Raw genomic sequence first — 22,303 nt, 5'->3', positions numbered from 1 at the left:
CTCTTGCCACAGCCACGCTGCTGAACTCCCCATCTCTCTGGTTCTGGCCTGGCATTCACCTGGATTTTATCCACCCTGATCCTCACCCATCCCACGTCCCACCTCCCCATGGAATCGCTGTCTGTCTCTTGCCCTTGGAGCCAGTGCAGCCCCCAGGGTTCTCACGGGAGTGTGGCTGAGGCCCCGGAGCAGAGAGGTGCTGGACCCACCCCAGATCCAGCACAGCTTTCCTGGGAGAGACAGGTGGGCTTCTGTCTCTCCATTTTCATCAGCTGGCTGGCAGCTTTCAAACAGAGATATCTGGGGCTAAACACATCTCTTCTCATTAAACTGTTTGGGAGAGAACGAATAGAAGGGGACAGTGTCTGTGCTGGGGTGATCTGCCCCGTCCTGGCTCCCAGAGCTGCGCAGCGCTTTGCTCTGTGAGCAGAACGTGGGGGCACACTCCTGTGTGAGGCTGAGCTGCCCTGGGCCCCCAGCAGCCCTGCAGCTGGCCATCACAGCCTTGTGTCACCGCTGCAGTGGCTGGAGGCTCTCGTGGCACGGACACGAGTGTGAGAGGAGAGCTCTTCTGCTTGGACATCTCCTCCTTCAGCCCGGGCTCCAGGACAGCCCCGGGGCAGCCCGGGGGGCTCGGGGGCTGCACAGCATCCCTTCCACCCTGGCCTCTCCCACAGCACCGAGCCCAGCCTGGCATTCCATCACCCTCTGTGCAGACCTGGGCTTCTCAAAACACACTGAGGGCTCGCCTGGGACAATCAAACCAAACTAAACAGCCCACTTTGCACAGCTGGAGTTTAATACACACGTGGGTTATAAGGTATGCAGAAGAAGGTGCGGGTGGGTGGGCAGAGCACAAATGCCTGTGGTGGGTGCAGGTCTTGCTGCCTCTGAGACCCCACTCCTGCCCGAAATGCTGCTGCACAGCTACTCCTGGGTGCCACAGTTTGTGCCTTTCTCATGTGCCCAGTGTGGGGAGGAAAGCTGCACTGCTTCTGGGTGGCATCGTCTCGAAAAGAGCCTGAGCATGCCCTGCTCAGACACTTCATGTGGAGCAAAATCAGACACCTGCTAATGCACTGCTTGCCTTGGCAAAAGAAAATGTCACAATGCAGAAAAAACATCATCACTCCACCCCTGGTGTGTCCTCACTGCACTGTCCACCTGAGGGTCCCCACCCAGAAGTTGCACTGGGGGTACCCAGCAGTGTTTGTTAAAGACAATAAGTGAAATATGCTGCATTTGTATTCTGAGGAGCTGGGGACCTGCCCAAAGCCAGGCTGGGAAGCTGAGGAGGTAGCAGGGAGCTGCCATCCAGCAGAGGCCTGGGGCTTAGGAGGGATTTCTGGATTTAATTCTACCCACCTCCATGGTGACATTGGCCTTTCTACAACCTGAAACAGAAGAAGCTAAATGGCTGCTTTTAAGCTCATAAATCCAGCCCTGTCTGAAAACCCACCTTCCCCAGCTTCCCTTCTTTGGGATCATGGCACTCCCAGCACCCACCAGTGCTTTCTGCCACAGCTGCTGGTTTAAAACAGCCCAGGGCAGAAAGAGCTGCTGCCCCCCTGGAAGCAGCCTAGGGCAGAAAGAGCTGCTCCCCCCTGGAAGCTGCCTAGGGCAGAAAGAGCTGCTCCCCCCTGGAAGCTGCCCAGGGCAGAAAGAGCTGCTCTCCCCTGGAAGCTGCCCAGGCCCTGCCACAGAGCAGTGGGGCTGGGGACAGGCACAGAGCTCAGCACCAGGAACCTGCAGGGCCCCCCTGCCCGTGACCCCCAGCTCTGCTGGCACAGCAGACAAGGATGGGCAGCAAGAAAGGTGCAGAGACATGGGGAGAAAGCAGGCAGGTGCCCTGGCATGGGACCTCTGGCTGAGCCACAGTGCTGCCAGGACAGGCAGTGCCCCTGGCAGGGCTGCTGGGGCTCCACAGCCCCCAGCTGTCCCTCCTCTGCTCAGGGGACACAGATTTCCCACAGCCTGGCCAGGACAGCACCCATCAGGGCAGCTTGGAAATAATACTATCCTGAAGGCTGAGCAGAAAGCAGCTGCCCTCTGATCAGCCCTCCAACACACAAGCACAGGAGCCAGCACCAAGAGCAACACAAACTGCAGAACACGATGTAGGAAAACATTACCTGAGCTTTTGAACGCTGTCAGCTCTACGGCCTGAAAGAGGGGAGAGCCTGTGTTAGCAGAGGTATGGGGCTGAGGCTTTGCTGCTGGTGCCCCCACACTCTCCCTGGGGCCAGGCAGGGCTCCCCAGAACCACCCACTGTCCCTCACAGAACCAGAGCCTTCCTCCCTGGCACCGGGCAGAGGGTCCCTGGACACAGCTGCACCTCTGAGTGGGGAGCTACAGCCTGCTCTGGATACCAGGGTGGAGACCACAGGAAAAGCCAGGAAAGGATGAGGGAGCCCCTGTGCTGTGCTGGGAAGAGCCCACTCAGTCTGCACCCTGTGCTCAAAGGATGGTTAATGCTCTGGGAGACGTGAGAGTCCTACTGCCAGTCCAACAGCAGCAAAGATCACCAAACAACACTGAAAAAAGCTGAAACACGAAGAACATCTTGTCTGTGTTTGTATCTCCATTCGCTCAGTGTTTTGTCATTTTAAGTGTTTTCAAACGCCTTTAAGTAGCATCTTCTCTTCATCCAAACTATTGTGCAGCTGCCAGTGACATTCTGAATCCGCCGCTCCTCTGGCGAGCGCCGTGACTCAGGAGGGAGCAGGGAAAGCAGCCTGGCTTACATAACTGGGGGCATGGCAGCAGCCCCAGCCCCCACACAGCACGGGGCACACCGAGGGGGCACAGGCGTGCCCAGCCCTCTGTGTGTGCCCAGCCCTGTGTGTGCCCAGCCCTCTGTGTGCCCAGCCCTCTGTGTGCCCAGCTCTCTGTGTGCTCAGCTCTGTGTGTGCCCAGCTCTCTGTGTGCTCAGCCCTCTGTGTGTGCCCAGCCCTCTGTGTGCCCAGCACTCTGTGTGCCCAGCCCTCTGTGTGCCCAGCCCTCTGTGTGCCCAGCACTCTGTGTGCCCAGCCCTCTGTGTGCCCAGCCCTGTGCCCAGCCCTCTGTGTGCCCAGCCCTGTGCCAGCCCTCTCCCGTGCCAGCCCAGCCCTGCTGGTGCTCTCGGCCCCACCGGCTCTGCCCCAGGAGCTGCGGCAGCACCGACTGCAGGCACCGGCAGCAGCCTCAGCCCTGCAGCACCTGCCCTGGCCAAAAAGGGAACAAGCACATTAAAAATGGTGTTTATACAGCAGAGACACAGCAAAGCCCTCAGTGACCCTCCCAGGAGAGAAGCACTCTCTGTCTTTGCCTGCTGAGAAATGCCACGGCCTTGGCATTCAGGGGATCTGCTGCCTCGGGTGCCCCTGCCCAGCTCTCGGTCCTTGGGCTGATCCTGCTGCCCACGTCCTGCACCTGGTGCCAGGAGCTCAGCCCTGACCCTGCTCACACAGCCAGCACCTGGCTGCCTGGGGAAAGCATCCCCTGCCAGTGAGCCCTGCTGCTGCTGCAGCATTAACCACAATATAAATCACGAGAGATGGAAATATGGATTTTACTGAGCGGCTTCAGAACCATATGCCAGCTGTAGAAGTATTATCTATTGGATAAATAAGAGCTGTCTATGTGACATAGGTTTTCAAAGGATAAATATTAGAGAGGGAAAGAGAGATCCTTCAGTGAGAGACTCATGAAAGTAGTGCTGGATTTTATTCTGAGGGAATTACAGCACTTGTATGTCAAGCACACAAGGACTGATGATCATTTCAAAAGCAGGAGATGGAAGTGGGAGCAGAGTAGTCAAATTTAAATTGTTCCCTGCTTTAGGCCAGGCCTGGCTGAGCTCTCCATCCCGATGCAGGCAGCACAGCCCTCCTGGCACAGGTGAGCCTGGCCCATGGCACCTGCCCCACTGCCTGATTCAATTTGCTGTCCTTGGGAAAGTCTCCTGCTTGATCCATACCAACCTCAGCCTGGGCCTGAACTGAGCAGCACCTCGTGTTCCTGCAGGGCCCTGCTCTAAGCACCCTCCTGCTTCCCCTTGTCTCAGGGTGAGCTTTGCCTTGGAATTCCTCTGTTCTGGGCCACTCCTCTCCCGTCCTTGCAAAGGTGCCCTGTCCTGTTGTCCCCCCTGCCCAGGCCCTGGCGGTGTCCCTGCAGAGCTGCTGTGCCCAGGAGGGGTGAAGGAGGAAGAACAGGACGGGTTACATACCGGTCTCTCGGGTGACATAATGGAGGAAATGCCCATGGGAATCTTGGCTCCAAAATTTCCTAAAGGGTGAAGCAGCACAATGAGTTCACAGAGCAGAGAACAGAAATATCCATGCTTTCCTGAGAACTTGGTGCTTTGTGTCCCACACTGAAGCAAAGGAGCAAAAGAGTTTTCTGCATCACTGCACCCACAAACTGATGGGAGAATGCAAAACCTTTTTTGCCCAAAGCCAAAATCCCTATTTTCAACTGACACCTTTGCCTCTCCTCCAGAAAATTAATTTTAAGACACTAAGATGGAGTTTTGCCTCAGGAGAATGCAATGCTGCCTAACATGCTGATGAGAGCACCAGCCTGGGCCAACAGCAACAACAATCCTCTTACCTCTGCTGGTGATGTTCCTCACTGGAGGGTCTTTCTGCACAGGGCTTGGCAGGGCAGTCCCAGCTGCAGGACTCAGCTTCCCTGTGTCCCAGGAGGTCGTGTTTCTAGGGCTGGATAAGTAGTTGATGGGATGAGAGCAGTTCTGGAACGACAGGCAAGAGATACAGGACAGTGAAAATTGCAACTGAGACTTTGCTACACCCAGATCAGACTACAAAGAGGGATTTCATCATCCCTGCTTTGGCTCCCACCCCACCCTGGCAGAGCAGGCTGCTGCCTCACAGGGGTAGGCTGTCTTTGGGTCTGTGGTGTCCAACAAGGCAGCAAAAAGGGCAGACAAAAATAAAAAAATCAGATTTCTTTCCATCATCCTCTCCTCAGAGCAGACCCAGAGCACAGCTGGGACCCTCCTCTGGTGGGTGGCTGAGGGATGGAGAGGCAGCAGGGATTCCTTCCAACTCACTGTGAACGACAGGGCTTTCTTCTTGTCCTTCATCCTCTGGATGGCATTCCTCACCTGCAGCAGAGCAAGGACGTGACAGAGGGCCACAGCAGCTCCAGCACAGCTGGAGATGCTCCAGCAAATCATGGAGAAAAGGCAGCCAGGGCTCCAGCAGCACAGTGGGGCTGTGCTGCCTGTTGCAACAGCCAGAGCCCAGCTGCCCCCCGATGCCAGCACAGAGCTGCAGTGAGCAGTGGCTGAACCCATCTCTTACCTCGCTGTTGTAGACAGCATAGACCAGGAATATGTACAGGCCCTGGAAGGGAGAGGGCAGGGCACGGGTCAGAGACGTACGGCTGGTTTGTGCTGCTCTGCATGGAGCTCAGAGGAGCCCTGGCATGGCTGAGACTGGCACAGAGGGTGGGCACAGCCCAGCCAGGCAGGAAGGGCCTCCCACACTCGAGAGCAGGCTGCTGACAGAGCCTGCTGCCCTCACAGCAGAGAGGAGCAGCGGGCAGTGGCACCTGGGCCACCACGAGCGCTGGGCACAGCTGTGTGAGGGATGTGCCCAGGCCAGCCCTGCCCGGGGGCCACAGCCTGGGGCTAATTACAGCTCCAGCCCGACCATCCTGGCCTTAAGGCAGCCCTATCTGGCCCACCAGATTTATGTTATATCTGTGGGTGTTTTGTTATCGCAGCTAGATAAATCAGCTGCAGCCAGAGATGCAATCCATCTTGTCTCCAGCGAGCCCTGCTCTCATCTGCGAGCTCTTGGCAGGAGCAATGGCAGCAGCCCTGGCACCGTGCCGTGACCTGTCCTTCAGCCAGCAGCGCTGGTCACTCCCCCAGACCAGATTTCTGGCCAGGCTTCCAAGGCAGGTCTTCCTTGAGAGAATCATTCTGGATGAGCGCAGGGAGGGGGGAGGAGAGCGAGGAAGGAGAGGAGGCCCAGCTGCAGCAGGGGGTGGGAGAGGAGATGCAGCTCTGGGGGAGCCCCTGCAGCCCCCTCCCCTTCCACCCTGCCCCACAGCCCCTCGGGCTCCCTCCTGCTGCTCAGTCACTGTCTGGGCTCCTGCCCTGCCTGCCTGCAGGAGGAGTTGGCATGTTTGGTGCCAGCACACACAGGGCAGCCCTGACACAGGCTGGGGCTTCTGCAGAACAACAGAAAAGAGTCAAACAAAAAACAACCCCAGCAAGAGAACAACTGTGCAGGAGCCACACGTGAAGGAACACTCTGGCCCCAAAGGAAATTCCGAGTGATTCGTAGGAAGTAAGCAAAGGGGCTGAAACAGGATGGCTTTCTCTCAACTCTGCAGCTTCTCACCAGCATTTATTTCTCCTCTGGGGCAATCTGCAGGCTGTTCTGAACTTGGTAATGAAGGGACAGAGGCAAAAGAGTACAGCACAGCCATGTCTGTCCACAGAGCTCGGAGCCTGCCGTTCCCTCCTGCTCAATGACCCAAGCATGGCATGAGGAGACACAGAGAACTGATGCTGTTCAACCAGACCAAGACAGGCCTCCTGCCATCCTCCTGCCAGCCTTAACAGCAGAGATGTGGAGAGGCAGCCCTCTCTGGCCTTGGAGCCTCCCACCGGGGCCGGCGGATGTGCGTGAGCAGCTCCCAGCCCTGGAGCAGTGCCAGCCCCGGGACAGCATCCCAGAGCATCCCAGAGCCGAGTGTGCATGGTGACAGGGCTGGGACTGAACCCGGGAGAGCATCCCAGAGCATCCCAGAGCTGCCACCATTGAGTGTGCATGGTGACAGGGCTGGGATTGACTCAGGAGAACATCCCAGAGCAGCCAGAGCTGCCACCCATCGCGTGCACGAGGTGACAGGGCCAGGACTGACCCAGGACAGCGGGGCCAGCCCAGCCTGGGAACAGCCAAGTGTGCCAGAGGAGCACACAGAGCTGGCCTCTCCCCAGGCACAGTACAGCAGGAGCTAGCTTCTATTGAAACAAGAAAAATGGGAAATAAGGGTGCAAAACTCTCTAATCCCAGTGGTTTGGAGGGCAGTGCCCAGTGGCTCCCTTGGCTTGCATGCCCTGGAGAAGGATTTGTGCTCAAGCACTGGGCAAGAGACCCTGAATAGGCAGTGCCAAGGGCTGGGACAGTGCAGGGAGTGCCCATGGGCACCTCTGGAGAGGCACAGCCTCAACCCCAGGGCTGGGCTGCCCCTCCCTGCTCCCCCTGCCTGCTGAGAATTCCACCTTCCCCTCAGGAGCGTGCTGGGAGCCGGGTGTGCAGGGCTGTGGGGTGTTCAGTGCTTCTCTAGCTCCATCTACAGCTGCCTTCTCTCAAGGTTTGCAAGGCCTCTGTCGATGCTTTGGATCGCAGGTGGCAAGCACATGTTCCAGGAGCTTTTGTCACCGTGTGTCCCTGGGTTCCAGACATCCCCAGGTCCTGGGAACAGTCCCAGGGCCAGCCCTGTCCTGCAGCAGAAGCTCATTTCCCAGGTGCAAACAGCAGGAGGGATGTCTGCCCCATTTGGCTGCACAGGTACCATTTTAATTACCATTATACCAGCAAATAAAAACTCTAATGAGTTTGTAACTGTTGTTTTGGAACCACACTGGTGTGAGAAAAACTAGCACAAGAAACAGGATCTGAACTGGAAACCTGTGGCACCAGTAGGACACTGCCAGGGACTGGTGCTGAGGGCTGTCAGGTGTGCAAGGTCTCCAGAGCTGTATTTTGTATCTTGGAAGGGTGAAATGAGTTTCCTCAGACAAAATGGCCCCGTGGCTTGGGAAGGCTGGGCTGGCTTCAGAGCTAAAGCACCCAGGCTGCAAGGACAGGTAGAGTGCCCTGCAGGCGCCTGCCTGGCGTGGCCCGGGCACCCAGGAGGTGCAGCTCTCACCTGGAGGGAGTTCAGCACAATGAAGACGTAGGCCCAGACGATGCTGAGATGCACCAGGAGCCCACAGAGCCAGGTGAGCCCCAGCACGGGCAGCAGCACCAGCACGGGCTTGGCCGTGGCCCTGGTGGGAGAAAGAGCTCAGGGTTACCCAGGCACATTTCAGAGATGAAACACTACCAAGACAGTAGCTGTGGAACAAATTCCTCTGCAAACAAAATAAGACAGGAAAAACCAAATATCTCACCTCCCAGACCCCAGTGTGCCAGCCCTGTTCTCCATTTATCACTGCAAGCTAGCAAGAAGGGAGCTCTTTGACGTCATCAGCAGTGAGAAAACAGCTATTTCCCCCCAATTTCTGCTACAAGGAAGGTTTCTCTATTTGTTTTATTTGCACATAGATGTCACCCTGCCCTCCAGCAATGCCCTATCTTTGTGCTTCTGTAAATTTGGGAAAATTTATTTATGCTACAGGGGAACAATGCGTGTCTAGCAGGGGTATCCGGCGCCAGCTAACAACAATAAAAATTCACAGAGCATGATAAAGTAATGACTCAGGCAGCAGTTTTTTAGAGGTCTCTCGGTATTGACTGATTACAGAAGTCCCCACTGCCTCTTCCCCTGTGTGTATAACCCCCACCAGCCTTACTTTCAGCCCACCAAGCCCCAAGCTTGGATTTCTGCAGGCGCTGCCAAGGGTCTCCTGTGCCAGAGGGGTGAGATTCAGGAGTGTGAGTGCAGATGGAGACCAGCACTGGTTCCCTTGGCTGAAGGTGCTGGCTGGGCTTCTCAGCTGGGATTAGAGACTGTCTTTGGGTGAGACACAGCTCCCCTGGGGGAGAGAATCCCTTCTGCCCTGCAGCTCTGACTCTCACAGCTCACTGCCTTTCACTTGGCCAAGCTTCCCTGGCCAACCCGTGCCAGTGCCTCAGCAGCTTCCCTGGAAAGGATTTCTTCCACGTATCCAACACCACCTCACATACTTCACACCCAGAGCAGCCCCAGCTGGGAGAGCCAGGCCCTTCCCTGCTCACCAGATCTGGGTTCCAATCTGGCTCTCCAGGCTGCAGTTGGGTGTCAGCATCTTGCACCTCCTGCGAGCGCTGGCCACGGTCACCGTCACCACCCGGAGCAGCACCAAGCTGTTCACCTGCCAGGGCACAGCCGCTGGGCTCAGTGACATCCTGCAGCCTCAGCTCCAGAGGGTGACACTCCTCTGCTGGAAACTAGGGTCAGAACTTGGGGGCAAATGTCATTACCAGGAAAGCAATGAAATCAAAAGACTTCACAGAGCTATTGGCACAGGCATGAAATATAGGAAACTTATCCCAAAACTGCTCCTACAGAACCTCTTCACTGTTAAATGTCTATTCTGGACCCCATAAACATGGGACCTTTTTCTGCTACAGTGTTTTGTATAATGATATTTCAAGGATGTAGATATTCCTGTATTAAAATCAGACCTTTAGCTAAGGCAATGTCACACACCACATTCCTAACTGAACAGCCAGCCAAGAACTGGTCAGCAAAATTTTCTTAAAGCACTTCTTCCCCATCAAAAAGCTTTTTTTGATTAAAGAGATTTACTTGTGTTGCAGAAGTCTATATAAAGCAAAACCACACCTTTCCCCTAAAAGCAGCAGGCACAATGAGCTGCACCCCTGACTCTGCACAGCTTTTGCAGGAGCAGACCCAAGGGACTCCCACCTTCCCAGCAGGGTTTGGCACTCACAGCCAGGATGAAGAGCACAGGCCCCACGAAGGCCCAGATGACGTTGGTCTGCACGTTCAGCCAGCAGTGGTTGGCTGCCACATACTTGTTAAAGGAAGTTGCAAGGGTCACCCCCACGATAAGGACTGGAAGCCCTGCAGAAAAACCCACAGGTTAAACCCTGGGAAGAGCAGAGATGCCCCATGCAGGGCACTGGGCACCAGACAATTGCTTCAAAACCCCCCTGGCCAGACAGACTTCAGCCCCCACGAGCAACATCAATCCTCTGCAGCTGAAATCTGTCCTGGCTCAACGCAGCCAGATTTACAAGCTGTCAGCATCTCTCTCTGAGGTATAAAGCATTCCAAGTCCCAAGTCCTGACCAAAGCAATTTATTCCTCAGATTGCTTTTTTAACAAAATGGACAATCAAAGACATAAACCAATCCAAAATACTTGGAGTGGTTGCCCAGTGTCCAACGAGGTGTGTGCTCCTTGAGCAGCACATCCCTAAAGAGGCTCCTCTTTGACACAAAACTCAGCTTATTCAAATAATTCTGTGTCCCTAAAGGGCTCCCTCTGAATAAAAGGTGCTTAGTGAGGAACACATTTCTATTTAATTACTATCAGACAATGGTGATGCTCTCCAAGAACAAGAACTTACCATAAATCTCCCCCTCATTTTTTTACTGAACTCCTGGGTTTAGAAATATAACAGAAATGCTGTTCAACTTCTATTTTAAGACTAGAAATTTGACAAACAATTCCAGAGAGCCTCTGCAGGGCACTGGCACCCAGGTCTCAAATGAAATTAAAAAAATAGTGCATCTCTCCTATTAAAACTTTCACTAGGAAAGAAAACGAATATTTTCCTGAGGACCCAAGGCAGAGGAGTGTGCAGATACCCCAGCCTGTCACGTAGTAGAACTTCATTCTCCTGCCTTCGCTCATGTTGACTGCTACCACTTTGCTCCAGAGGAGAAGCCCCTCCACCAGCATCCACGAGAAGGCTGCCATGAAGAAGAGATGCAGGAAGGCAGTGACCATGAAACACAGCACCTGGAGGGGACAGAAAGCACACTGCACAGCTACTTATGTGCATCTCCAAACAGAGAGACAATTCTACCCTAGATGCCAGTTACAGGTAATTAACAAAAGGGTGATTACCCTTTGATTAATTTAAGGGAATTAATAAATCTGTTCTGTGGCTCTGGCAGAGATGCTGGAGCCTGGCCACGGGGGCTGAGTGGGCCTTTCCTGCTGAGCTCACCTGGCTGGGCTTGGCCAACTCACTGAACATGAGCAGAGCTTCTCCTGCAGCCAGTGCAAGGATCAGGTTCTTGTGCACCGTGGTCCTTTCACTCTTGGGGACGCTGGGGAGGGAGAGAGGGAGCCCTGAGCTGCAGCCAGACAAAAGGGTGCACCCCAAAGGACCTCCCTGTCCCCCCGGGCTGTGCAGGCCTGCCTGGGCAACTTGTGGTCTCTCTGCACTCACTGCACAGATGGCAGTGAGAGGGGCAGGGGACAGCCCTGCTGTGCTAGCACTTGGTATTGGGGACACTCTTGGGCAGGGGACAGCCCTGCTGTGCAAGCACTCAGTGCTGGGGACACTCTTGGGCAGGGGACAGCCCTGCTATGCTAGCACTCTGTCTGGGGACACTCTTGGGCAGGGGACAGCCCTGCTGTGCAAGCACTCAGTGCTGGGGACACTCTTGGGCAGGGGACAGCCCTGCTGTGCAAGCTCTCAGTGCTGGGGACACTCTTGGGCAGGGGACAGCCCTGCTATGCTAGCACTCTGAGCTGGGGACACTCTTGGGCAGGGGACAGCCCTGCTGTGCAAGCACTCAGTGCTGGGGACACTCTTGGGCAGGGGACAGCCCTGCTATGCTAGCACTCTGTCTGGGGACACTCTTGGGCAGGGGACAGCCCTGCTGGGCTAGCACTGGTGCTGGGGACACTCTTGGGCAGGGGACAGCCCTGCTGTGCAAGCACTCTGTCTGGGGACACTCTTGGGCAGGGGACAGCCCTGCTGTGCAAGCTCTCTGTCTGGGGACACTCTTGGGTGCAGCTGCTCAGCCCTTGTCCAGGGCTCCAGGGCACAGGCACGGGGGAGAGGTGGAGGCAGCCACTGCCACACTCACAAGGCAGAGCTCTGTGCTTGCCCAGAGACACAGAAGGGTTGGCAATCAAAGAAATAGTCCTTGCTCCATTTATTTTATAAAAAAATAATTCTAGCAGAGCAGCTTTTATAGTAAACATGGTTAGCAATTGATGAAAGCCTTGCCATGGACACACAGGTGTGTGCACAGATCAATGAGCATCTCCACAGAAACACCCAGGGCTGAGCCCCCCTTCAGCCAACAGCAACCACTCCCCTCTGCCACGGAGCACAGGGCAGCTCTCTCCTCTTCCCACACACCTGCACCACCCCACGCTGGCGAGGGACACTTTGAGAAAGGCTCTGAAGTAAAATATCAAGTATAAGATAAAGAGAAGGCTGCAAGTCTCTTACCCAACCACCAGGAACAGAATGAAGGTGACAATCAAGGCACAGAAGGAAACTCCACATCCAATAAAAGTCAAAGTCTGCAGTGTGAACTCCTCCTTGGTGGTCCTCTGCTCCAGACATGAAACAAGAAATGCTCAAATCCCTCATGAACCAACTGCAGGAGCTGGCAGTGCCAGCACCCCCCAGGGCCAGGCTGCTCCTCACCTCCATCTCGTACACCTGCAGCAGGATGGCAAAATTGGTGGTGTGGTTGCAAAAACAGGCAGTGGAGTCTGGGAGAGACTTGGCCACAGAGCAGCCGGCCGTGGACCACATCCCACCAGCATCGGGGCTAAAAACCAGAGAAAACACACAGAAATTACCTTTCACTTCCACAGAAAGCCAGGGCAGGATGGCAATTTCATTCTCCCAGGAGAAGCAGAGTTTAAAGGAGGAAGATGAGGACACCAGAAACAGGTCTTCCCTTTGGTTCACCCTTTGTCTCAGCAGCTTTGCCTCATCCAGCAGGCACACAATGAAAATACATCTGGTGTCAATGTGAGCACTAAAGAGTGGAGTTCAGCCGTGACAGCTTCAAAGAGAACCCAGCTATTGCCTGGCTCTGGGAAGAGCTCCCTGCCCAGCCCCTTCACTGAGAGCAGCGCTGGGCTGGCTGTGCCCAGCTCTGCCCGCCAGCTCAGCCTGCCACAAAGCCAGCATGGTGCCCCTGGGTCCTCAGGACAGGCCTGTCCCTGCCACCCAGCAACGCTCCCACTGAATTCCCTGGGCAGGACCATGGCTGCAGCTCCGTCCCCACTGCCCCCTGAGCCTCCAGCACCCCAGGAAGGTCAGGATCAGAGCTGCTGGGATCCTTTGGACAATAACCAGATGTTTCCAAAATCCTTCCCACCTTCCCCTACCCGATCCATGCCTGCTACAAGTCTGGGACTCTAGGGAGGATTTTTTCACTTGAATGACTTAATTACCAATCTATAATATATCACAGCCTCGGTGTTCTCACCACAGTGACATTCAGCAAAAACACATCCCAGTGCCAGGCAGGATTTACGAGGCTGGGAGTCCTGCATGTCTTTGGGGCGTGTATCTTGGCTGACTCCTCTTTGTCACAGGCAGCAACCATAATTAACCAGGGCTTTCCATTTGAGTTGTATATACCTCATTAAAGGTCACTTGCTTGTGAGTGACTTCTCCAAAGGAAATCTTCCCAGGAAAGCATTCTGCTCCAGCAGACAGGGGATGTCAGCATGCAAAGGAGGCAAAAAATTCCACATCTCTACCCTTACCATTACATTTATATTGAGATGTTTGGTTTTCCAGTGGAAACAAAAAGCTCATAAATGTGGGAACCTGAACTGAAACAAGGCACCTGAGGCTGAAGTTCCAGAAGGCACAGACGGGCCCCACCAGAGTATCGGGCAGGTCCTGCAGGCAGAGAGGGGAGACAAGAGGTGACACAGGCACGCACGGCCGGACACGGGGGGCATGTCACCGCCCTGGCTGTGACAGGGTCTGTCAGCAGGGCAAACAGGAGTCAGGGGGCAGGGACAGCCCGGATCCCCGGGGGCTGGGGACAGCCGGGGCACAGCCCCGCGGTACCTGGGCGCGGTGCTGCAGGCGGTAGCGCACGGACGTGCTGATCTCCTGCTGGCCGCTGAGCAGGGTGCACGAGATGACCGCTGTGCCCACCGCTGTGCCCACCGCTGTGCCCACCGCTGTGCCCACCGCGGTGCTCGGGGACCTGCGGGCAAGGACGCGGCTCACGGGCACGGCGAGCACGGGACGCGCTCGGAAAACGGGATCTGCCGGTGCGCGGGACAGCCGCGGAGATGCGGGCTCTGCCGAGGGCCGGGCACGGGGCAGGACGGGCCGTGGGGTACCCGGCACGGCCCCAGCGCTGCCCGGCACTGCGGGAGCATCCCCGGGAGCGGGATGCGCGGGCGGCCATCCCCACCTAGCGTTCGGAGCTCCGGGAGCGCCGCCAGCCCGGCCCCGCCGCAGAGCCAGCATCCCCGGGGACACCTTCTGAGCGGGCACGGGGCACCCTGCCCCTGTGGCTCTGTGCCACCCGCGGGACACAGGGGCACGCAGGGCACCCCACGGGGCACCTCAGCGCACAGGCAGTGCGAGGGCTGGGATGGATGGGGAGGAAGGTGACCCCGAAATCGAGGCACCGGCTCAATGCAGATTTGAAAACGAGCTCTTCTGAGGGCAGCCCTGGGGTGCGGGGGGCTCTGTTCCACTCACTTCTGTCCCCCTCCGGGGGCAGCCGGCTCCTGGGACACCGCGCTGGCGCCGCTGCCGGACAGGCAGCGCTGCAGGGAGCCGTAGCCAAACCACATGTTCTTCACTGTGACCCTGTGGAGACCTGCAGGGACACAGCCCGGGGACAGGGACGGAGCACAGGGCAGCGCTGGACACCGCTGCCCTCCTCTGGGGGAGATGACGGCGTCCAGAACACCCTCGGCTCCGAGCTGAGCCTCTAGAGGGGCTGCACAGACCCTCTCCCGCACTGCCCAGCTCCCTTTGCCAAGGGCATCCCCTCCCCACGCTTCTCCAGACCTCATGTGGCCAAGGTAAGGAGTTTGTGCCACTAAGGAGGGGCACGCAGAGGTACCAGGGGAAGCTCAGGTGTGGTCACTAACCTCTGGATTTCAGCCTTTGCATTTCCTCCACAGGAACTTCGATGAGGTCGTGCCTGCCTTTCTCAGGGGTCTGGACCACGTATGCCTGCCCACTGAGCTCCTGCTCGCTCAGCTCCAGCTCCCTCACCTCCATCCCTGAGCACAGGTAAAATCAGGTGCTGAGCCAGGGTTCAGCCTTCCTCCAGAGCTGCTGCTGCAGCAAAGTACCACAAGGACACTGTGATCCCAGCCAAGACCAGCCAGGACCCGCAGCAGCAGCAGCAGGCAGGACCCCTTCTGTGCAAACCTGGGGCATCTGGGCTCTGCTTCCCCCAGGCTCAAACGTTTCCTACAATCCACAGCCTGAGAGGGGCCCTCACACTCTGACTCTGCACAGAGGAAATGGGGAGCAGGCTGCAGGGCTGGCAAGAGGTGAGCCAGAGGAGGAGAGGAGCCAGGCGTGGATTTGGGCTGGGAACCAGACAGGGTGACTGATCTGGGTCTTGGTGTGATGCCCTCCAGTGCCACTCACCAATATTCCCGTGCTGGATCGTGATCTTTGTCCTCTCTGTGGTCAGCAGTGGGACCAAGAGTGACACCATCCTGTCACAGAGCTCAACCACAGCCATGGGCCCCCTGATAACCTGCAAAAACAGAGAGAGTGATGGAAATCAGCACCTGCACCCTCAGCCCTCCCTTCCCACAGCTCACAAGAGTGTCCTTAAATGTTTGGTGCTTGGCAGAAAAAAAAAAAAAAAAAAAAAAAGAGAGAGAGAGAAGCTGAGACTCAAGGCTTTGGCTTTGCTTTTCTGTGATTTCTTTACTGAAGGATGTTCCCAGTTCCTCCAGCAAGGAGACAGGTCTGGCAATGAAGGAAACTTGCTGTTCTGCATAAAAAGCCATTAAAACAGCATGGAAACAAATAAATAAATGAGCTTCTGGAAAGAAAGACCTTTAGACTTGAGTCCTGATTTTCACCAAGCTCTAGAACAACCATCTGCTCTTCCTGGAAAAGGTTTCACCCAGAAATAGACTCTGCAGCTGAGGGCAGCAGAAGAGTGGCCCCGTTGCTCGAGGTCCTGCTGTGCTGGATGCACAAGTGCCACCCTGCAGTGCACAGTCCCACCCTTCTCCCTCAGAGGTTTTCAGCTGCACTGGGCCAAGCTGGGTCTGTGCCACCGTTGGGAAGCTGGGAGTGACTGTGGCCATGGAGACCTGGGCAGCTGTGAGCACTGAGCTCTGAACTGCCCAGCATCCTGTAATCATCTCTGGATCTCCCTGGCTTGGTTCCTGGGGCACAGGCCAGACACTGTCACACATTTTCAGAGGCAGGTGGAGAGTGCAGACCTTGCACCAGGCACAAAAAACACACATGAGCATGGAGAAAAACCTCACGGGGGTGGGATGATGGGAATCCCTTATGCAAAGCCTGTTTGGAGCAGTGAGGGGGCTGATGACAAACAGCCCATCCACAGAAAACACAACACACTGCAAGGGAAGGGCATGTCCCTGCCAGACAGCAGGATGTGGGAGCAAGGAAACAGCCCCAGGAATCTGCAAACTGCCAATCCAGACTGGCAAAGTGGAGAACTCGAAGAGAGCTGAGTTAACCACCTGAGGGGTTTGCAAGGGAGGCACCACTAGCATTGCCCTTGTTTGCACGAGGACTTGGCTGCACCTCCCGCAGTGAGGCACCAGGAAAGCAGCTGGCCCTGCTCAGAGCTGCTGAAGAGGCTCCATGCCGTGCTTGCAGCATTTTTCCATGCTTCAGCATGGCCTCAAGGGCCACAGGTGGCCGTGCAAGGACAGCAGAGCCAGCCTGGCGTGGTGCAGCAGCCAAGGATGAGCACACAGCAGTCACAATGGTGACACCATTACCTGGCTGATCAGTGACCATGTCCCAGTGTTCTGCTCTTCCAGAATTAACTCAGTTACTTCCATGTAATACTGGCCCAACTGCTCCAACATCTCCAGCTCATCTCCCTCCTGGATTTCCAAATCTGACACTTGCTTTAGTAATTGAAGGACTGCAAGGAGGTCAGATGGCTCAAGCACGGGCACTTCTCCTTCTCTCAGAACAGTTGCCAAGATATCAAGAGCATCAAGAGCCACAGAGAGGTTCATGTCTTGCACACCACTCATGAAGATGCTGTCAGGAATCTGTCATGGAAAAGATGGTTTAGTTCAGTGCAGAGCCCTGACTCTCCCTGCTCCTCAGCTGTGCCTTGGCAATGCCCTGCATGCCCCTGCTGGCATCAGGATCTCTCTGGCCAACCAGGAATACCCTGGGGGAAAGGATCTCTTGTCCAGACTCCCATCCTCAGTGAGATGAGTCAATCTGAAGCAACATTACTTGTTTGATCACAGCAGAAGTTACAGCTGTGCTGGTCACAATCTCCAGCAGCAGCTCAGGAAAGATCCCAGGCAGAACTGCTGGCAAAGCGACCTCAAACAGCTCTAGGTGCCAGCACGCCCACCTCAGCAGCTCCTGCCTGCTGCAGGTGCCAGCTGCCACTGCTGGGGCTGCAGGACTCACCACTGTCCTCACTGCAAGGGTGTTCACACGGCTGGCGAGCGAGTGGCTGGACTCCAGCTGAGCTCTTTTCAGTTGCCAGTATGCATCTGGGGACAAAGCAGAACCAGAACCCCTGCTGAGGTGTCCAGCAGCGTGGTTAACACATGCCACGTTCAAAGCCTGGGCAGGGGTCCTCAGATGGTGGCTGAGTCTGCAGGACAGGGAGGACTAGGAGACTTCACAGCTGTATTTTATTTTTAGCACCAGATCCCATCTGGAGAGACAGTTTCACACTCCTTTTCTGCCTCTCCCCGTGCTCCCCTGGCCAAGGAGTCTGGGAATGCCTGGATTGGGAGCACTCACAGCCCTGCAGCCAGAAGCCATGGAGGGTGTACCAGCACTCCCAGCCCAGCTGGGGAACAGCCAAACCCCCTGCCAGAGTGCAGGCAGCTGCAGCAAAGTGCCAGCCCCAGAGGGTTTTGCATGTGACCCCTTCAGAGCAGGGGCCTCCCCATCCCTGGCCACCAGCCCAGGACCTCCAGCAGTGTGCCTGGTGGCAGCAAGGCAGGAATAAGCAACAGATGCTGTACCCTTGCTGTAGTGACAGATGAAAGGCAAAGTCTGCAAACAAGATGCATAACTGAATCCACTGCTGCCAACTTCCAAAACTCTGCATTCCTCCACGGGCCCTGTGGAAACAGAGGCAGACAGAAGGGTGTCCCAGGGACACACCATCCCAGCAGGTATCACCTTTCCTGCAGCAACCCACAGGCCCTGGCACAGCAAACGCTGTGGGCTGTGCCTTGAGAGCCAGGATAGCAGCCACTGTGGAGGATACTGAGACTTACCTGGGCAAAGAAGCTGCGTGGCCACTGCCTGAACAGTGCTCTCCACTTCCAGGGCATTTGAGCTCCACCCAAAAACCAGGTCTTGCTCTACCACCCAGCAGGAGCGAACCTTCTCGATGTGCTCGGTGCTGAGGACTCTCTGCCAGATGTGCAGGTCAGTGATGTTCCCACTGAAGGACTCCTTTGCCCTGAAGGTGCCCCCCAGGGAATCTTGGTCCTGCCCAATGATGAAGGTGCCCTGGCCAGAGATGGGCTGGGGGGCAGAGGGTCCCACAGAACACAAACCACTGGCTGCTGCCCTCCTTTTGCCATCGGCGTAGATGGCCCAGGTGCCGTTCTGCTGCCGCCAGGTGACACAGAAGTGATGCCACCGCCCGTCAGCACGGAACACAGGCAGGTAAGGGGAATGGTGCCCGTGGACGATGAGAGCAAAGCGAACAAAGCCTTCCTCATCTGCAAAGCCACGGAGCTGGAACTCGTTCATGAAGGCAGGCACGGCGTAGGAGAAGATGGTGGCCACCTCCTGCGTCCTGGTGTCCCACTGCAGGTGGGCACAGGCTGTGACAGCAGGCAGTGCCGGGAACTCAGAGAGCACCTTCACATACTTGGTGTCTGTTTTGTCTCCGAATACCAAGACTGGCACAGTGTGGCCACCTAGAAGGAGGAATTTCAGTCAGCAGCAAGGAAGAAGCGCAGGCCAATAAAGTGAGAATAAAGAAAAACAAGGGACAACTTCTCCAGTCATATTTTTCAGTATGAAAACATCTCTAAATAGCCCATGCCCACTTATACTCACGTCTCCTCTTTGTTTTGTGCAGGACGCTGTCCCTTTCCTTCAGCCAGACAGAGCCTCTGATGTGGTGGGACTGCAGCAGTCTGCTGAAGGAGCCTTGCTCACTGTCCTGGGGCTCAAAGAGCAGCTGAGCAAAGTGCTGCTCACAGTACCTGTCAGCTTGCCACCAGTCCAGAGCAGTGGCCACGTATTCATACGTGTGTCTCGCGGTCTCGATTGTGACAGGAGCAAAACCTGGAGAGGGACACACACAGCCTGGGGAAACAGAAAGCCTCTCCAGCCCACTGTTAAAAACACTGCCTCGTGCACCTTGCAGGAGCTGCTGGCAGGAGCTCCTGTCCCCATGCAGCCCCTGGGCACAGCGGGACAGAGCTCAGACCATACGGACTGAGCTGAGGGTGCCTGTGGCTGCTCTCTGGCCCAGGGCTGGAGCTGGCCACACTCCTGTAGGACACACACACCATGCTAAGCTCAGCACAAAGGAAAAGCTCACTCTGCTATGCCCAGGGATGGCCTCAGAAGAGCTTGTTCAAAGCAGTTGTGCAAAAAAACAACTTTACTTGCTTTATCCCCAAAAAGCTCATCCCAGTATCTGCACTTGCAGATGCAATTTTCAGGCACAAAATAATCTGTTTGCATTGAGATGCAGTGGGGCACAGAGCAGCAGCTGAGCAAACAGCCCTGCAAATACCAGCTCTGCAAACAGCATTTTAGGCACAAAACAGGGTAACAGAAGAAGTATCTTTACCTTTGTTTGCACCACCAGACACCTTTTCTTTCTCTGTGCTGGATATGGCTTGTAAAACACAGAGAGAGTGCTGACAAAAACACTAACCTGTGGAAGTCTGGTTCTTAGCAAGGGCTGCAAAGGCAAGGAGACTCCTGGACAGAGCGACCTGGTGGAGAGGATGTGTTGTAACATTCAGAGAAACATTATCTCAAATTCCCAGAATAATAAAAAAAAAAAAAAAAGGTAATACTCACCAGAAAGCTGAAGAAGTAAGAATGAGGTCTCAAATCTCTCCTAAACATGCTGACCAGCTGGGAAGATTTCACTCTTTGCTAGAATAAATAAAGTATTACTGGAGATGCTTCATGGAGACAGAAGCATTCCGTAGAAATGGCATCCCCTGACAATGCTGCTTTCCTCAGAAAGTCTCGAAACAAAAAGGAGACAATTACTCCCTCTGAAATACCTGTCCTGAATAGTATCTTATCCAAAGAATTCCCAGATCTTCTTGAAGACCTTAAGGTCTCAGTTTAACATTAGTTTGCAGGATACAAAATAATTAAGCATAAAACGTAGAGATGTGCAATATTAAGGAACAGGCAAGATCGCAGAGCCTCTTCATCTGCATTAACTAAATTAAAAAGCCACCATAAATGGAATCATTAAACTGTTGCATCACTGACAGCTTTTCTCGTTGCCTTTAAGACCTGCAGGACCAGAGCACCAGAGCAGAGCCCGCAGAGCAGCAAATCCAGCCTCTGTGAGCCCAAACACAGAGCCCTGCACCACGGAGCCATCCCGGGGAGCTGCCAGGCTCAGGGCTTGGCAGCGATCCCCCACCTCCCCACCTCTGCCCCAGGGGGAGGAAACGCTGAGTGCAGACAGTAAAAAGCCCAGTAAAATCATAGATGAGGGCACGTAAAGACACAAGATGGGAACTGGCAACGCCAATGCAAACAAGCGCTAAAGCTGTGGGCACGGGCACCGCCGGCTGGCAGCGATCTCTGCTCCCGCGGGCTCTCCCGGGGCCGCTGTAAAAGCACTTTTAAGCGCTTTGCTGCTAAGGGACTTCGGAGATCCGCTCTGCAGCCCGGGCTCTGCGCTCACAGCCTTCCAAAGTTCAGCGGAGGCTTTGGAAACACCCAACAGAGCTCTTGGCCCCCAGGGGAAAGTATAAATCCGATGGGTGAGAGGGAGCCCCGGCACCGCCATTCCCCCCTGCTCAGCCCGCACCCGCAGCCTCAGGGGTCCGCTGCTCCCCGGAGGAACCTGGAGACGTGCGGAGGAAACTGGAACGCGGTTTGGGCAGGACAAACGGGCAGTGAGGGGTGCCCGGTGACCCAGCTGGGAGAGCCCAGCGTCCCTGTGGGCCGAGCGCAGTGACCCAGGGCACCCCGGGGCTGGGGCACCCCTGGGAGCCCGGGCAGGGCCACGGCGGGACCGGCGCGACAGCCCGGCGGGGCGGCGGTGTCCGGGGAGCGAGAACGGGAACGGCGGGGGCCCGCTCCGCTCTGCGGGACCGCGGCTCCCCACCCGCTCCGCATCCCGCTCCGCATCCCGCTCCTCATCCCGCTCCGCGTCGCGCTCAGCATCCCGCTCCTCATCCCGCTCCGCATCCCGCTCCGCATCCCGCTCCGCACATCTCCCAGCACTCCGCACCCCACTCCGCACCCCGCTTCTCACAGCATCCCGCACCCCGCTCCGCGCATCTCCCCGCTCCCCGCACCTCGCACCCCGCTCCGCACCCGCTCCGCGGGACCACAGCTCCGCACCCGCTCCGTAAATCTCCCAGCGCTCCGCACCCCGCACCCCGCTCCTCACAGCACTCCGCACCCCGCTCGGCACCCCACTCCGCACAGCCCCCCTCACCCGGCACATCGCTCCCCGCTCCGCACATCTCCCCACTGCGCTCCCCGCTCCCCTCTTCCGGCCCCTCGCAGCCCCGCCGGGCTCCGCGCACCGCAGGTGCCGCCGCTCCCCGCCCCGGGCCCGCTGGCAGCGGGACGGCGACTCCGAGTCCGCGGGCGCTGCTGGGTGCCCGCAGCCCCCTGCCCACGTCCTCACCCCACAGCGCAGCCCGGGCGCCCCTCCTGCCCGCCCCACGGCCGGCAGCAAAGCACTCACGACCCTCCCTGCTCCGCTGTGCCAGCACCACCGGGATCTTCTTCCCTGGCAGGCACTGCTCCACAGAAGTGTCCAATAAACCTTCCCAGAAAATCTGGCGCATGATCATGGCAAAGAAGTGATCAGGGATCCTCACAGCAGAAAGAGCCCAAAAGGGCCCGGGGGTGCAGGTGAAGAGGGATGGGTCTGGAGATGTCCCGTGGGCTCCTGGGGCGATGTCCTCGCCCAGCAGCTTCAGCGTTCCGGCCTTCCCTCACTCCGGAGCCTGCAGCTGCCCCGGGGAGAATGCCAAGGCTGCAGGGTCAGGTCACCCCCATGGCCGTGGCACTGCCCACCTCGCCAGCCAGAGCTGCTCCTTTGCTTGATGCCCACCCACTCTTGCTACAGCAACAGGCACAACAGCTCCCACTCCTCCCGTCCCGGGAAATGCTTGGATCACACCATGGATTCACCAGCAACTGCCTTTTGTTCTTCAGGGTCTTCGCCTGGGAATGAAGGCGATTTTCCCATCCCAACGCCTCTGCTCCTGGCAATAAATCTGCCACAGAAGAATGGGCCTTGG

The 22,303-nt window shown here is 56.5% G+C and overlaps 1 protein-coding gene across 1 annotated transcript; it reads right to left on the bottom strand.

The window, feature by feature from the left end:
- Window positions 1-927: 927 nt before the first annotated feature.
- ADGRD2 (adhesion G protein-coupled receptor D2) lies at window positions 928-21,495 on the bottom strand. The gene is made up of 26 exons (XM_041483867.1): window positions 21,151-21,495; window positions 19,872-19,949; window positions 19,723-19,783; window positions 18,891-19,121; window positions 18,095-18,748; window positions 17,837-17,935; window positions 17,268-17,353; window positions 16,610-16,891; window positions 15,264-15,375; window positions 14,753-14,887; window positions 14,355-14,475; window positions 13,707-13,848; window positions 13,477-13,532; window positions 12,315-12,441; window positions 12,114-12,217; window positions 10,872-10,974; window positions 10,507-10,660; window positions 9,624-9,757; window positions 8,926-9,041; window positions 7,895-8,015; window positions 5,308-5,349; window positions 5,055-5,108; window positions 4,592-4,733; window positions 4,209-4,267; window positions 2,133-2,163; window positions 928-1,043 (listed from the first exon to the last, which is right to left on the bottom strand). The coding sequence occupies exons 1-26, from the start codon at window positions 21,493-21,495 to the stop codon at window positions 928-930; spliced, it is 3,705 nt and encodes a 1,234-aa protein (XP_041339801.1).
- Between the last annotated feature and the right edge of the window lie 808 nt (window positions 21,496-22,303).

Source organism: Pyrgilauda ruficollis, unplaced genomic scaffold (genome assembly GCF_017590135.1).
Source record: "Pyrgilauda ruficollis isolate IOZ18807 unplaced genomic scaffold, ASM1759013v1 scaffold62, whole genome shotgun sequence".
NCBI classification, from domain to species: domain Eukaryota; kingdom Metazoa; phylum Chordata; class Aves; order Passeriformes; family Passeridae; genus Pyrgilauda; species Pyrgilauda ruficollis.
The sequence above is the reverse complement of the archived record's forward strand: the minus strand, read 5'-3'. Positions and strand labels throughout refer to the sequence as shown.

Excerpts from the sequence above, each read along its gene's own strand:
- ADGRD2 (XM_041483867.1), bottom strand. The coding sequence starts at position 21,495 with ATGTGCCGGGTGAGGGGGGCTGTGCGGAGTGGGGTGCCGAGCGGGGTG. Across the intron at positions 12,442-13,476 it reads TTCTGGAACTTCAGCCTCAG|CCCCGATGCTGGTGGGATGT; the intron begins GTGCCTTGTTTC and ends TCTGGTTTTTAG. Across the intron at positions 10,975-12,113 it reads ATTCTGTTCCTGGTGGTTGG|CGTCCCCAAGAGTGAAAGGA; the intron begins GTAAGAGACTTG and ends CTCCCTCCCCAG.